Source organism: Acartia tonsa, chromosome 9 (assembly GCF_053477335.1).
Source record: "Acartia tonsa isolate MP-2025a chromosome 9, ASM5347733v1, whole genome shotgun sequence".
NCBI lineage: Eukaryota > Metazoa > Arthropoda > Copepoda > Calanoida > Acartiidae > Acartia > Acartia tonsa.
In genome coordinates, this window is record NC_137268.1 from 21725230 (window position 1) to 21742857 (window position 17628).

A 17628-nucleotide genomic window follows, 5' to 3' on the forward strand; every position below is an offset into this window, starting at 1 on the left:
TAGCTACCTTCTTTCCAAAAAATAATCCCGTTATTTTTGTTTTTTCTATGTGGCCCTTTTTTAATGTTTAACTCTAAGCAGATTTAATAATTAAACTAATGTGATCTAACACCATTTATATTTATTTTTTCGTAGCAGACGAAATCATTATTTTTTCCAGAATTGTCTGCTTGTAAAATTTCCGCCAATTGGTGATTGGTTGATACAAAACAAGCCCAAATCACAGAACACTATTGGTTTAGAGTGGTAGCCAATATGAGCCGTCCGCCAGTAAGGTCATTAAATTAGGCAAATGGTAAAAGTTGCATGATCCCTTTCAAAACCAGGCCGAGACCTAATTTATGGCCAGGTTTCCTATCCCTTATCCCTGCATAGGCTAAGTTAAGAAGACTAAAACCTGAAACATTAACTGTTAGTATTTAGTTATAATTTTTATAATTTAGAAAAAAAAGAAATAATAATGTTTTAAAAGACAATCAATTTATAAATATCTAAAAAATGTTTAAAACTGAAAGACGTTTTTATATAAAATCTAAGAACATACAAAATAAGAAATGTAGACGTTTAGATATGGTTACCATTTAAAAGATTTGTTTCAACATTAAAAATCGATAAAGAATTATACAAACGAAGAAAAAAAAAACTTATCTATTTTACCTTTTAAACTTTTCTTCCATAGGATAAAAGAGGACGAATCCAAGCAGTATAGGGGATCTAAATTACAATAAATACATTTGTTAAAGGACGCCTGCAAGAAATAACACGCTTTAACTGCTAAAAGACTGCCACAAGAAGACCCAATACCCCAAATTATAAGCCTTCAGCTTCAATAACAAAAAAGTTCTAGGCATTTCAAAATAGCATTTTATGTACAATGGAATTTTTGAAAGATTTCTAATGCTCATAAAAGAAAAAACAATATTAAATTACGTTGGCTAGACATAAAATTATAACCTTATCTTTGTCAGAAACTTAGATTGCCTGTAACTGATTACATTTTTACAATAAAAACGCCTCTTTTTATAGTCAAAATCTATGAAAAAAATTCGATTTAAATTGCATTTTTAAACGAAAATCATAGCGGAAACAAAGGGGTAAACTAATACAAGCTTAGCTGTGATTGGTTGTTAAGCTGATTCAGCCTTCTGATTGGCTACAGTACATTCGGTACAACGCAAGTAAAACTTAATTTTTTTTAATGATTTTGACTATAAAAATGGGTATTTTTATTGTAAAAATATAATTAGTTACTGGAAACCTAAATTTATGACAAAAATAAGCTTATAATTTTATTTCTAGGCCACGTAGTTTAATTTTAAAGTTTTCAACATGAGCATTGCAATTCTTTCAAAATTTCCATTGTACATAAAATGTCATTTTAAAATGCCTAGAACTTTTTTGTTATAGAAGCTGAAGGCTTCAAATTTGGGGTATTTGGTCTACTTGTGGCAGTATTTCAGCAGCTAAAGCGTGGTATTTCTTGCAGGCTTCCTTTAAATAATTTGTCTATGTTAATATCTACTGTTTATTATTCATGTTTCTATGATACTGGCTCCGCCCTGAAGAAAAACTTTAATATTGTTTGGTATTTACCGGCGATTTCTTTTGGGAGGGTGGTGAAAAAATCCCCAAAATTAGATACAGATTCTAAGACATATGAGAAGCAATCCTGTCAAGGAGAACTATATTGGTTTAGCGGTTAACGAGATCCTTCGATACCGAAAGACATCCTGTTACTTTTTAATAAGGGTTTGTTCGTATGTCATCATAATTTTTAAGAGACAGCGGAAAGTGCCTCCAAAAAATGATTTGATGCGTTAAAAGTGCCTAAGGGGAGGCCAGTAAGAATTTTACCATTGGTCAAATTCTGCCCTCTCATTAGTCAATTTTATTGTATGACGTTATTTTTTTGGTGGCGCTTAACGCAGTCTAATTTTTAAACTTTGTTTTTATGAAATTTTTATCCTTTTATCCTCTTTATATGTATACTTTAAACGCTTTGCTTTAATCAAACTGCTTGAAATAAAAAAACTTACATCATTGACATCATTTTCTGAGAACCAAGTCGGATCAGTGTTCCAATTTTTATAGGTTCCTGATAAACATAATTTCTTTTAGTAGCGAAGCTACTCTATAATTCACTATGTCCGTCCGTCAGTCCGTCAGTCCGTAACGCTATGGGGGAAATGGGATTTACTCAGCTCCTATAAAAGATAGAATGCTGAAATTTTTTGACAACATTCCCATCATTAAGGAGCACAATTGACTATAAAACATCATTGGCGGTCGGACCGCTTTTTAGCAGGTTTTAGGCTATTTTTATATTTTTCACATTTTTCTCCATATCTTCAGTGTTTATGGTCCGATTTTCAAAATTTTTTTAGTAACAGATATCAAAATTAAATTTCCCGTCATTTAAAGAAAACAACGATGAAGGCCAGACTGCCTTTTTAGCAGGTTTTAGGCTATTTTTATATTTTTCACATTTTTCTCCATATTTTCAGTGTTTATGGTCCGATTTTCAAAATTATTTCAATTATTGATATCAAAATTAAATTTCCCGTCTCTTAAAGAAAACAACCATGACGGCCAGACTGCCTTTTTAGCAGGTTTTAGGCTATTGTTATATTTTTCACATTTTTCTCCATATCTTCAGTGTATATGGTCCGATTTTCCAAATTTTTTAAGTTAAGGATATAAAAATTTAATTTTCTGTCGTTTTAAGAAAACAACCATAGCGGCCAGATTGCCTTTTATCAGGTTTTTGGCTATTTTTATATGTTTTTACATATTTCCTCATATCTTTTTTTTTTTTTATCCAACTTTTTTGGGATATCAGGATCAAAATAATTTTCCCCATTGTTATGTGCATCTTTAATGTAATTTACTTTGACCATCGTCATCATACAAAATAAAACAAGGTTTCGTGTTTATTTTATCCAATAAATCTATTCTTGATTTTGATAAATACCCTTTAAATCTACTTGTACGTATTCCCATCTATGATTTTTGTGCTTCGCTACTTATGGATGTTGTCATCCTTGTTTTTTATCAAAAGCGTTTCCATTAGTTGGGATTGTCCGACTGTCTGTCAGTAACGTAACGAATATACATGTTCGTTAAATTAGAAATCATTACCAGATGGGTTTTATGATATTATGATATGTTATTTCTTTTGCTTATTTTCTAGGCTGCTATAAAAGATAGAAAACCTTTAATTTTATGGAAAATTACTATGACAAATTGACATTTGATCATTACTCAAAATTTGTGTACGAACAATGTGAATATACTGCACGATTTACATTTATCTATAGTTTATTTATATACAGGGTGTCCCTTGCAGGCTGTTTATATACAGGGTGTCCCTTGCAGACTATTTATATACAGGGTGTCCCTTGCAGAATATTTATATACAGGGTGTCCCTTGCAGACTATTTATATACAGGGTGTCCCTTGCAGACTATTTATATACAAGGTGTCCTTTGCAGACTATTTATATACAGGGTGTCCCTTGCAGACTATTTATATACAGGGTGTCCCTTGCAGGCTGTTTTTTAATACACTTAATACTCCTTTAATATTTAAGCTGTCTTAGTAAAATATAAGCCTTCTCCTAACCGTTTTATGGAATAATGAAGATAAATTCACAAAATAAACATAAAAAATATTACATAAGAGGATGATTTTATTGAATTTAGACTAACTAACAAGAAAATATTTGCTTCGTGAACTTTAGGATGAGACAGAGGCCAATCATAGCTCAAACATAAAGGGAGTAATAAGTTATTAGATTCATTCCTTATGGATGATGGCATCCTTGTTTAATAAATTATAATTTACTTACTCCATGACAAAAGTTGAAGAAAAGGGTTACAAAGCAGAACAAGAACGAGCCAATAGTTTCCAGTATAGTCGTGACTTGAAAGAATATCATTATATTCCGGGTCACATCCTTACTAAAGTTTTAAAAACAAATATTCTTCTATGTGTTTGTATTTCTATTTGTAAAGTACATAAAATATAATTTTTCTTGGGCTAATTTCTTTGGACTGTTTATTAAAATAACCAATATATAACAGAGTTACGTTTTTAAATAGTTTATATTGAGAATACACGGCCCCCCAAAAAAAGAGTATGGGGGCCCCCATACTCTTTTTCACTCCCCACTCCCCCACCTCTCTTTTAAAGGCAGACGATAGGGAAATGGAAGACGGAGGTGTGAGCATATTCTTGCCACAGGCAGGCAATCGTGCTGGGACACATCATATGTTGATTGGGAAAGGGAGAAGGGAGGTGAAAGCAAGGAGCAAGGGATATGAAGTGGGAGAAAAGGGGCAAGCATTCAATAGTTGCCAACTAGAAATTACATTTTTCTAATAATGTAAAAGGATGTGGTATTAAAATATTACTCGTAAGATATAATAGTAAAAGAAAGCTAGAAGGATTATAAAACATATTAGAAATCTTATTTTCATTTTTAGTTGGCAACCATTACTAATATTGCGCCTACCTTCCCCTTTTTCTCCCTGTGTATATCGCTTGCTCCTTGCGATCACCTCCCTTCTCCCGTTCCCAATCAACATATGATGTGTCCCAGCACGCTTGCCTGCCTGTGGCAAGAATATGTCACATCACGTCTGCCTGCCCCTTTTCTCCCTATTCATATCTCTTGCTTCTTGCTCACACCTCCCTCTTCCATTTCCCTATTGTCTGCTTTTAAAAGAGATGTGGGGGAGTGGGGAGTGAAAAAGAGTATGGGGGGCCCCCATACTCTTTTTTTGGGGGGCCGAGTTGAGTTTTTAAATAGCTTAAAATGAGAATACACGGCCTCCCCCAAAAAAGAGTATGGGGGCCCCCCCCATACTCTTTTTCACTCCCCACTCCCCCACCTCTCTTTTAAAGGCACATGATAGGGAAATGGAAGGGGGAGGTGTTAGCAAGGAGCAAGGGATATGAAGTGGGAGAAAAGAGTAAGCATTCAATAGTTGCCAACTAGAAATTACATTTTTCTAATAATGTAAAAGGATGTGGTATTAAAATATTACTCGTAAGATATAATAGTAAAAGAAAGCTAGAAGGATTATAAAAAATATTATAAATCTTATTTTTATTTTTAGTTGGCGACCATTACTAGTATTAATGGCACCTTCCCCTTTTCTCCTTGTGTATATCGCTTGCTCCTTGCGTTCATCTCCCTTCTCTCTTCCCTAATCAACATATAATGTGTCCCAGCACGCTTGCCTGCCTGTCGCAAGAAACTGGCCCGACACGCCTGCCTGCTTGGCAAGAATATTTGACTCTCCCTTTTCTCGCTGTTCAAATCCCTTGCTCCTTGTCTCCACCTCCCTTCTCCGTTTCCCTATTCTCTGCCTCTAAAAAGAGATGGGGGGTTGAGGGGAGTAAAAAAGAGTATGGGGGCCCCCATACTCTTTTTTTGGGGGGGCCGTGTATTCTAATTTTAAGCTATTTAAAAACTTGTCTTAGATCTTCTAAATCCCCCCCCCCCCTCCCATCCCTAATTATTTTACTTTATTTTCCAAAAAGATTTAACGTAGGGGAGGGGGGAAGGGTACTCACTGCCTCTAATGACAGACCCACTATTGTCAAACATATAGAATTGGTTAAGTTGTCATTGCTGATTATAACCATTCAATTTTAAACATACTTTGTAGAACATTATTTACATCGATTCAATAGCTTTTAATTAAAGTTATTATAGCTGACATTTTAATGACATCAGAGGTGAATTCATAAAAAAAACTTTTGCTTAACTATAATCAGTTTGCCTCACTAAAAGTTTAATTATCCCATCTAAATTTTTAGTTTGCCTCACTGATTTTAGTGGGACAAACTGATTTTAATGGGGCAAAATTTTTTTAAAGAATTCACCTCAGGATTTTTTAAATAGTTGTGAACTGTTTGGGATTACTTAAAAGACATCTCAATACTTTTGTAAGAAATTATTTATGATATTTGTTCCTAAAGTATTGATGAAGAAATGAGAACTGTGTGAGCACAAAGATGGAGAGAAATATAAAGTAGAGCAAGGACCACAAGATATAACCAATGAATAACTTCCAAACTCTCTGCATTTTCAACTTCAGAAACAGCTAAAATTAAAAATACAATTAGATATTTCTACCTTATATTATAATTTTTGGATCGTGGAAATAAAACTATGCGTGTTTCGTTGTATTTTAGCCTTTTATTTTAGGTTAGGTTAGATAAATGTTAATGATTCCCCTTATAGTTAGAAAATAGGCCCCGCATGGTTAGAGCCACCCGCAAAGGCTTGAATTAGAAAAAAAGCTACTGTGAAAATTCGACGAAACCCGTTACTTCGGTTTCTTTCCACGATCCAGATTTCTTTTTCTTGCCAATTTATAATTTTAAATTTGTTGATATTTTGTCATATTGACATAGAGCAAATATTTAGAAAATTGAGTGATTAATTTTTATGTATAAACAAGAAAGAGAGAGAAGAGAGAGAGAGAGAGAGAGAGAGAGAGAGAGAGAGAGAGAGAGAGAGAGAGAGAGAGAGAGAGAAGGAGAGACAGACAGAGGGAGAGAAAGATTGAACAAGGTCGAATTACGAAAGGCCAAACAGACAAACAGAGTAGTTTTGCTGCTGTAAAAACACCTATTTATTCACCATTGATAAAAAAAAACTAAGCTGTATAAAACACACAATGCATGTAAAAAAACCTTACATCAAATAGTGGGTGACTGAACCATCTCTCTTTGTTTGCTGCAATAATGGACCTAACATGTAAAAATAGATTAACAAGGAGACATATAAAATCTGAACGATTCATCCTTTTTTAAGTGCAGCTACTTCATGATAAAAAAACAGGACAGGCAAATATTCCATTTACTAATTATGGAACAAGCTTTGTTGGATATGTATAATGAATTTACTTTGGTACTTTTTATTTTCCTGATTTTTAAATTTGAATTTAATAAATTTTGAGTATTGAATCAATTTTAAATAATATGGTATCGAATGTTTTGCAAAACTATTAAAAAATATTGATGCTTTCCCACTAAGTGCCTGTCAAGCACTGAATATAACCCCCCCCCCCCCTATATTTTTAAATAAATTAAAATTTAGAGTTGCAGCCTTGCAGGGGATTTTTTTCTTATGTCTAATCCTTGCGTGGAATATACGTGTGATGACCTAACCCTGTGGGGCTATCCAGTGCTATAACTTAACCTAACCTGACCAAAAAAAATAAACAAATAAGCAAAAAATTAATTTCAATTTATTTCTAAAACAAGGGCAGGGACGGACTTATGCTTAACAAGGCACTTGGCGGGTAAATGCCGTTATAGTTGACCTATAAACAGCTGTTTCTTCTCCATTTTCTTGGCTAAACAAAAGATCATCCAGGTATACACATCCCTAAAAAGATATTACTTTTTTGAAACGACGTAATTTATGACGAAGCTTTCTTGGATGTTTTCATTTTTAAAAGTGAAGCTTTTTCTATTACTATGTCCGGAACGGATAAGTGTTTTTCTTAATTTAAGCATGTTTTGATTGTCCTATCGATTTTAAACTTTGCCAGGTGATTCCTGTAGTAGTTAAGTACGATTTAGAAAGCGTATCACCTCCAAAACAAAATTTTTGTGTGTGATATAATTATTCGATTGATCTGATTTTTTGAATACTGATTCCTAGGAGAAAAAGTACAACTATAAGCAAAGCATCTCTATAATCTTGTCCTATAAATGTAAGTATGCACTTAAAAATTATAATGTTCGTTTGTCCTATCGTTCCAGAGCTTCGTTTTTATTAATGTTTCCAGCCTTGTTGTCATATAAATAGTAATTTACAGGTAGCTTTTTATTTATTTTAATTTAATAATTTTAAAATAGTCTTAATAAAAAAGGTCAATTGCATGTGAACAAAAAAAACACAAAATCTGTCATTAATTTTGGCTAAATTATCAATAAATCAATTTAATTGATTCTTATCCTGACTTTAATTAGTAATTATCTTTATTTATTATTCATAGATGACTTTGATTAATATTTTGAATTAATAAAAAAAGAATTGTTATTCTAAGTTTAAAATTGGTTGGGGTATTCTAAAATAATATAATTAGCGAAACTTCGGACGTAGATCTTACAACGACAGACTTCGCTTTTAAAATACATTTCTGCATACTACATTAATTAGGTTAATTTAAATCAAAGTAAATAAATGAAAAGGTACTGACAATAGTTTTGTATAAAACCACACTGATTAATAATTTATACTTCGAAAACTCTTGGTTTTTTTTCTAATTAGAGTAAGTGCTTATCATTAAAAAATGAAACGTAAAAAGACTTCGTTATAAATAATAATTAGAAGTAAACACACTAATAAACAAACAAAGTATAATTGCAAAAAATAAAATAACAATTAATATAGATTCAACTACATTAGGAAGCAATAAATCTTTAACTAGTTGTGGACTGAATTGATTTCTATAGGTGAAAAATCACAAAAGAAGTTCGACCGTTTCTCATGAACTGTCCATCTATTATAACGGACACAAACACTTTTAGAGCAGCTTCGCTTATAACAATCTTTTATAATACCCAGTAGCCTGTCCCGGATTTGAAAAATTTTGTTAAAATTTTTGCCCCCAGCCATAATATAGTTGATTTATGCAAAATATTGACCCATGCAAAGTATTTTTTCTGTAATGCAAAAATTGCGATGGTACAAGCACTGCAAAGTTTTTAAAATTTGCAAAAAAGACCTGTTTTTAAAGCTCTTGTACCATCTCAATTTTAAAGATTTTTACAAAATTTCAATTCTAGTGTGTCTATATAAACCTGAAATTTACCCAAAAAAATGGGGGCAGTCTCAATTCTAACATATAATGGAAGAAGGTGTAGCAAGTAATTTTCCAAAGTAAAAATTGCCAGATTTCATACATAAATAATGGGGTTGGGCTGGAATCGATAGATACAGATATCCGGCTGATTCATAATTCTGGATATCAAGTATTTAGGGTTATATTGACACACTAGAATTGAAATTTCGTAAAAATTTTTAAAATTGAGATGGTACAAACTTTTTAAAATCTGCAAAAAGACCGTTTTTAAAGCTTTTGTTTCATCTAAATTTTAAAGATTTTTATGAAATTTCAATTCTAGTGTGTCAATATAAACCTAAATACTTGATATCCAGAATTGTAGATCAGCCGGATATCTGTATCCATCCAATCCGGCCTAGCCCTATTATTTGTGTATGAAATCTGGAAATTTTTACTTTGAAAGATTACTTGCTACACCTTTGTCCTTCATATGTTAGAATTGAGACTGCCCCCATTTTTTTTGGTAAATTTCAGGTTTATTTTGACACACTAGAATTGAAATTTTTTTAAAATCTTTAAAATTGAGATGGTACAAGAGCTTTAAAAACAGGTCTTTTTGCAAATTTTAAAAATTTTGCAGTGCTTGTACCATCGCAATTTTTGCATTACAGAAAAAACATTTTGCATGGGTCATTATTTTGAATAAATCAACCATATTATGGCTGGGGGCAAAAATTTTAACAAAATTTTTCTAAAACGGGACAGGGTAATACCCAGAGAGAGAGAGAGGATAATGAGCTGTTTATTACACTAGTTCCTAAAGTTTTTAAATAACGTTTTCTTATTCGCTGGCTTAACAACTTTGGGTATTTATATTGGTTGCTTCTTCAAGTTGGGTGTTTAAACGTTTAAACCACTAATTGTAATCTTAAGAAGGGGTAATTTTGTGTATCATCATTGGAGATGTTCATCAATTTATCGGCCATTGTCTAATTCCTTTAGCTCCCTGATAATACCTGAGGTTGACAAGGAATAAGCTTCATGAGTGAGTTGTCAAACAGATAATTCAGGGAGTCAGGACAGTAACGGATAAAATGCTGGAACGCAGAATCTAAAATAATAAACTCCTTATAGTGTGCCTATAAAATAAAATGACGTCATACAATACAGATGAACAATTGGCCAATTCACAGACTATATTACCAATGGCAGGCCAGTCATCATCATCATTGCCTTTTAGTTCTCGGCAGAACGTAGGCCATGCACAATGGTTCTCCAATCTTCCTTTGTTTCACAGTTCTTCATGATCCAGTCAATGGCAAGGAGGAAAAGGAAGGGAGAAAGAAGGCATCCTTGTCTGACGCCTGTTACAATCTCAAAAAAGGTTGATAGTTTACCTTTATACATTACATTTCCACCTCCTTTATGATAGATAGCTTTAATGATATTGATTATCTTTTCTGGAATGCCATAGTGTCGGCAGATTTTCCAGAGAGATCTTCTGTCTAAAGAATCAAATGCTTTTTTGTAGTCAATGAAGTTTACAAAAAGCTCAGAGTTCCATTCCTTGGATTGCTCTATGATGATTCTTAGAGAGGTTATCTGATCAATAGTGGAACGGTTTGCTCTAAATCCAGCCTGAATGATGAGTTATGCCCAGAGGACTGGAAGAATGGACATATCTCAATACCAGCCAAAAAAGGAGACTTGACCCAATGTGGAAACTACAGAGGGAAAATGCTTCTTTCAGTACCTGGCCGTATCCTTAGTAAGATTCTTCTTAATAGAATAAAGAAGAAGGTTAATGAAAAGCTAAGACCTAATCAGGCTGGATTTAGACCAAACCGTTCCACTATTGATGGCTGGCCAGTATACAGTTTAATTGACGACCAATGGTAGGCCAGTATGGCGTCATTTTTATAGAAACTATAAAGAGCTTACTAAAATATTAATCATTACTTAACATTAAGATATTTAGTAGATTAAAGGATAATCTGCAACTGTATGTAATGGGTTCGAATCTTATTCTCGGCCAAACACCGCGCTATATTTGAGGACGTTAAAATTGTTCGTATTTCTTCTATGTCCGGAGCGCGACTTAAATAGTTATAGAATCTAAAACAGGCGCAACTCATTAGCATGCACAGTTAAGACTTCCAGGTCGTCTTGATAATTGTCTGCGGAAACGGAAATTGTAATAGATTAATTCATTGTTTATTGACACCGAATGACTTTATATGTACATTTTTTATACAATACATGTTTTTTTATCACTGTTCAAAACTATTTTGATAAGCCATGATATAACAAATCTTACTTTCATCGCTCATATTTTTCTTCAACTCAATTCCCATATTGTAAATATCTATTTGAGATGGGGTCAACTCTCTCAATTGAACCAAATCCTAAACAAACAAAACTTACCGTTATTGTAAGTTCTAAATATCTAGCACTACCAGGGTGTCAATAACAAGTAACAGGATGTTTGTCTGTGTATGCGTGTGTGTAGCGAAAATCTCCTTAACAGTGAAGCTTCTAATCAATTCAGGGAAGGTTTAAAACTATTTATAGGGAGAGTACCACTAGTCTCCCAAGAGAAATCGGTCTTTTAAAATTTACACTCGGAATTTAAAAAAAACTCAATATAGAAGACATCCTCAAAAATAAAATTTAAAATCAGAGGGGCGATTGCCATCCCCCAAGAAATGGGATTAAGGAAGAGATTGATTTACAAATCATTGTCCTCTCCCTCCTTGGTTAATACCTGCGGCATCGATTTAGGAACCTTTCCTCCAGATTTGATATATTGATTCATATTATCCTGTTTTCTCACATCCATTAGCAAGTCCAGAATCAGGGTGTTTTTCAATATACATGCGGATTTTGCAAGCTAAAATAAAGAAAATTATTCATAATTTGCCAGATATTTTTGTTGATTTTGATTTCAACATTAGGAATTACAAGCATAAACCTATGCTTTATCTAGGCTTCAATTTGGTCTAAATTTAGTGATGGCACAAAATTGTATATAAATTGAAAAAGAAAAAAAACAGACAGATGGACAATAGATTATTAGACATGATTAGTTATAGAGTAGCTTTACCACTAAAACCAACAATTCTACCTTGCACAGAAAGGTAAGGTCCATTACTCTGGCGTCTTCTAGGTCCAGATTATTTTTCTCAAATATTGTTTTCGCTGAAACTGACCCTTCCTTCCTTGTTAAACATCCTTCGCCCATTAAGTACCTAAAAACATAATCTTGATGTATTTAGAGGCGGGCAAAAAAGGGGTAGATACATCCCTTTCTCCCCCTCCCAACAGGCGTTCACCCCTTGAATCGATTGTACACTCCTGTCCCCGGTACACTCCCGTAGGTCAGAAGTCAAAACCACCTTAAACATAATTATGGTGCGAAAAAAAATTATGCTCTTCTAAGTCACTGAAAACTCAGAAATTGCAATGTATTAAAGACAATTTTGCACCAAAAAATTAAATTTGATTGATAAGTATATCTTAATTTCCGCCGTTACATATATGAAAAAAAACAGCGAAACAGGTTTTATTTTGAGTCTTAGTCGCAGCTGACGCGCGGCTGCCGAGCCATGGATGAAACTGCTTACTTTAGTATATCAATGCTACCAGAGAAAGCTGCATAATGAATAGCTGTATCTCCCCACTCTGTGAAAGCATTCAGATTCGCGCCATAATCCAGTAGCAACTCTGCACTCTTTATTGGTTTACCTGCAATAAAAAATTGAATGCTTATCTCAATATCTTTTTAATTTTGTGCGTTATCATTTTAAATCCACAAAATTTTACAATAGGTTGACAATCTAATATTATCTCTTTCTATCATTCTCTCTCTCTCTCTCTCTCTCTCTCTCTCTCTCTCTCTCTCTCTCTCTCTCTCTCTCTCTCTCTCTCTCTCTCTCTCTCTCTCTCTCTCTCTCTCTATCTCTCTCTCTCTCTCTCTCACACACACACACACTTACACACACACACACACATTCACTCTCTTTCTCTTTCTGAGGAAATAGTTGCCTTATGATTTAAATTCAAAACTCACTCATTTGTTAATTTGTATTCTTTAGTTTTATGGATGTACTCATCCTTGTTAAAGTCGTTCGGCAGAACTTTAAAAAAATATTATTTCTTACCATATTTATGATTTCCAGCCAATTTATGCAGCGGAGTTTCTGTCAGGTTATTCACACAGTTTGCTGAGATACCGGATTCAACACAAAATTTTATTCCTGAATAGTAAGTTTGGGGGTTCCCATTACATTAAATCCGGACAAAAATTGATATTTGACACCATATCTTGATTAGGATAGGTTAATTAAAGGTTTGTCGAGCCCTTTAGGAAGAGTAAATATAAGTTCTTGCGTTGATAGAGCCCCTTACAGCAAAGGTTAAAAATAGATATTTTAAAATTAGAAACAAAGTGTTTAACTTTTAGATATCAAGAAAATATCAAATTGCAAATAAACAAGAGATGACATTTAAAACTAATTTTTAATAAACAGCTTTTTAAAATTCATATTGAATATAAAAATAATTGTTATTAACTAATGTACAAAGTGGTATCTATCTTTAATGTATTTCTTACATGACATTTTTAAGCATGATCTATTATAACATATCATAACACAAACTATGTACCATAGGCATATTGTAACTATTGTGATGAATATCATTTTTCATTATTTTTATATTAACTTCAGACCACTGAACCAACTAAATATAATGAAACTTTTGGGAAGGATTTTATATTAAACTTTTGCTTTTAGAAGCGAAGATACTTTATGATTCGAAATACCCGTCTGTCTAAAAAGTTTAGGGCAAAGTTAAAATTTTCAGCTTTATTTAGAAATTTATTATGGTTTCCGAGATAGCAAAGGGGGAGTGGTCAATTATTCTCCCTATCCCCACCCCCCCCCCAAAAAAAAAAAAAAATCCTACCTTCAAAATCATCTTTTTCTGCTGCATAGTGTAGGCATGTATTTCCCAAATATCCTGAAAAAATAGATGTACCAATAGAGTGCTGCTTTTAATGGCCAAAAAGTTAGAAGCAAAAAAAACGATGTAATATTCCTGTCCTACACAAATTTATCAAAATCGAGCCAGCTACTTTTTTTTTCTTCTAAAATTAGCTTATTTTTGTTCAAATAAGGAAAAATGTTTATGGAAATAGGATAGATTATATACCCACCGACTGATATCCTAGAACTTGCAATTGAACAATACTAAACTTCCATGAAAATTATGACACAAGCCGTTATGAGATCTTACAAAACAGATATCTTCCTACAGTATGACATAGAATAATCTACCATACCATGAGATTTGATATCAGCTCCTTGTTGAATGAGAAAGTTGATTATTTGCATGTCAGGTAGTGCCATGTGGATAGGTAAGTCTCCGTTTCCAGCTGCCTCGTCCACTCTTGAGCCATTGTCCAGCAAGATTCTGTTATATAAGAATAGATAGATAGTTAGATAGATAATCAGATGGACAAACAAATAGATAATCAGATAGATAATCAGATAGGTAATCAGATAGATAATCAGATAGATAATCGGATAGATAATCAGATAGGTAATCAGATAGATAATCAGATAGATAATCGGATAGATAATCAGATAGATAATCAGATAGATAATCAGATAGATAATCAGATAGATAATCAGATAGATAATCAGATAGATAATCAGATAGATAATCAGATAGATAATCAGATAGATAATCAGATAGAAAATCAGATAAATAATCAGTTAGATAATCAGATAGATAATTAGATAGATAAATGATAGATAGTCAGATAGATAAAGATAGATTGCTATATTTATAGGAGATTGATAGTTAGATAGATAAGAGTTATAAAGAAAAGAGATATATGTAGATAAATAGATAAAAAAATGAAAACTTCACTGACAGAAGCGTCGTCGTCATGAACTATTGTCAACTAAGGTTCTGTATAGTTAGAAATATGGTTTGATTTGCAAATAAATGATAAATAAATAGAACCTTCATTAACAGAAGCCATGACTCTAGGTCTAGATAGAAAGATAGTTGGATTGACAGACTAGATTATTAGATAGAACAGATATAGTTAGATAAATAGTTATATAGAAAAGAGATAAATAGTAGATGATAGACAGACATGTAGATAGATAGATAAATAAAGATCTTCACTAAAATCGTCGTCAATTTTGAGCGTATGCCGATTTGGTATAGACAGAATAAAGGTTAGATTGTCAGATAGACGAGTAGATAAATAGCAGGTTTTTGATTCTGGATATATATTTAGGTAGCAAGATTGGTCATAAGATTTTTAGTTAAAAATAAGTTACAGTACAAATATAGCTTAAGCCCTTTTCCTACTATGAAATTTTTAGAAAGTTTTGTGGGTGTTTTTTGAGGTCAAGCATTGACTCTGTTTCTAATTCAAAAACTATCTGGATATGCTACATGCAAGAAAATGTTTTTTTTTAATAAATAGGTTTATGTGTTTGATTCGACGGAAAATAAATTAATCTTTATAAACTGCCCGTTCAATATACTATTGTATATAACTATTGAAAACCAATAAAATACAAGGGGTTTTCCCTTAATGTGTCTGTTGAGTATTAAAACCCCCACCCCTTTTAAAAAAAAAAAAAATAATCTGAAAAACGGGGTGGATTTTTGTTTTTTACTTTAAAGCAAGTCAAGTTAGGTCGTAAGGAAAAATCTACCCAACCCCCTTCTCCTTTATTTTTAATTTATTAAAAAAAAATAAAGTTGGAGGAGGGGGTGTTCAGTGCTCAATAGACACTTTGAGAGAAAACATCGAAAACAAAAACAACGATAGAAAATTCAAATGTTTTATTTTCTAGGCTATGTATTTTTATCTTAAAATATCAGGGTAAAATTTATTTAATATATATATGCAAACTGTAAGAATAAATCTGGTATACCATTCACTTTCATTTCTATTTCTATAAAGTAAAAGAAAGTTTTTTTGGGGGAGGGGAAAATTTTTCTAGGGGTAAGTTCTCTTGGGATGGTGGACACACCCTTCCCCAAAACAGTTTAAAACCTTCCTTGGGTCTATAAGAAGCTACTCTGTAAAGGAGACCCATTTCGGTTCAGCGGTTAGTGAGATCCTTCGCTACAGACAAAAAAGCTTACTACTTTATATAATAGGAGGACACTCCCTTGTTTTATATCTATAACTAGCGGCTACGCCCCTAGAGGCATCTAAGGGCACTTGAGGAGGGGGGAGTCGAATTTCTTATTTTAGATTTTATAAGAAAAAGTTTTTTTTTTTTTGGGGGGGGGGGTATTTTTAATTTTTTGGGGGGTTGGGGGTGTCCCACCCCCCAAGAAAATAGTTATAAACATTCCCGAGACCTATGAGAAGCTACCGTGTTAAGGAGAACCCGATCGGTTCAGCGGTTAGCGAGATTCTTCGGTACAGACACACAGACAGATACACAGATACACAGACACACAGACAAACAAACATCCTGTTACTTTAGTATAAGGATAATACAAAGTAGAACTATGTCTGTCTGTCCGTCTGAAGCTTAAGATCTCAGTAACCGCTGAACCGAATGGGCTCTACTCCTTAGGGATTATACCTATTGGTCCTGTGGTTGTTTTAAGCTATTTTCTTGGGGGGTGGACACCCTAAACCCACCCCCAAAAAATTGAAATTTCTCCACCTCCCCCCCCCCCAAAAAAAAAATTGAAATTTCTCCACCCCCCCCAAAAAAAAATTGAAATTTCTCCACCCCCCCCCCCAAAAAAAAAAATAGTTTTTAGACAGTTTAGACCAGAAATACTTATTTTTCATCCTTTTATATAAAGTAGTAAGCGTTTTTTGTCTGTACTGAAGGATCTCGCTAACTGCTAAACCGTTTTGTTCTCCTTTACAGTGAAGCTTCTGGGAAGGTTTTAAACTATTTTGGTGGAGGGTGTCTTCACCCCCCTCCCTCCAAAAAATATTTTTTTTATCTTTTTGAAACTCAAATTTTAAATGGGATGAGGTCGACTTTTCCTCCTCCTACCTTAAGTAAAGTGCCCTTAGATGCTTCTAGGGGCGTAGCCGCTAGTTTTTTTATATAGCGATACGAAGATCTTAGTATAAATCCCACCTAGTATTTATGCTGACAATATTAACTTATCAACATAAAAAAATGTAATACAATATATATTACTAAAAATCAAATATTGCTATAGTTTATTATTATACAAGCTTCTATTCTATAACTAGGGTATGTTCGTAGGTCTGTGTAGTGTGTAGCCAAATTGATTATAAATGCAAACACACTCCTGTACAGACCTATACATGCATACACACTGGTAGACAAACATTTTAGTAATAGTAATATGGTGTTTGATTAACTAATTATATCGTATTATAGTTAACGGATCTACTGCAGTTCACGGTAAAATATTGCTGGTAACGAATATTGCCAAAAATCTATGAATTTTAAAGGCGTTTAGCTGCCAAACGGCTGAACGTACAGTACAGATCATGCCCGCACACTGTTTTAAGCAGCATAAGAAGACCTACAAATAATTTCGAATGGCCATAAATCAATAATGCATAATTATCTCGCATTGCAGAGAAATGCGCGAAAAAGGCCAATTTTACGCGTTTTTCTTTAGTGAAGCTTTCCCTGTGCATTATTGGATCTTAGCTATTCAAGATTATTTGCAGGCCTTTTTATACCGCTTAAAATGGTGTGCGGGTATGATCGGTACGTTCAGCCGTTTGGCAGCTAGCAGCCTTTAAAATTCATAGATTTTTGGCAATATTCGT

At 33.2% G+C, this 17628-nt stretch overlaps 1 protein-coding gene across 1 annotated transcript in view; it reads right to left on the reverse strand.

Annotated features, from left to right (window-relative positions):
• The window catches only part of LOC145328499 (transient receptor potential cation channel subfamily A member 1 homolog), a 37374-nt gene that overhangs the window by 9932 nt on the left and 9814 nt on the right, over nucleotides 1-17628 (reverse strand). The window contains exons 6-19 of the mRNA XM_080172210.1: nucleotides 14155-14285; nucleotides 13779-13832; nucleotides 12974-13069; nucleotides 12437-12557; nucleotides 11938-12061; nucleotides 11578-11703; nucleotides 11131-11218; nucleotides 9830-9924; nucleotides 7341-7405; nucleotides 6714-6765; nucleotides 5983-6113; nucleotides 3848-3959; nucleotides 2037-2095; nucleotides 658-714 (exon numbers count right to left, since the gene is read on the reverse strand). Coding sequence (XP_080028336.1) covers nucleotides 658-714; nucleotides 2037-2095; nucleotides 3848-3959; nucleotides 5983-6113; nucleotides 6714-6765; nucleotides 7341-7405; nucleotides 9830-9924; nucleotides 11131-11218; nucleotides 11578-11703; nucleotides 11938-12061; nucleotides 12437-12557; nucleotides 12974-13069; nucleotides 13779-13832; nucleotides 14155-14285 — 1311 coding nt within the window. The remainder of the gene's footprint in view (nucleotides 1-657; nucleotides 715-2036; nucleotides 2096-3847; nucleotides 3960-5982; nucleotides 6114-6713; nucleotides 6766-7340; nucleotides 7406-9829; nucleotides 9925-11130; nucleotides 11219-11577; nucleotides 11704-11937; nucleotides 12062-12436; nucleotides 12558-12973; nucleotides 13070-13778; nucleotides 13833-14154; nucleotides 14286-17628) is intronic.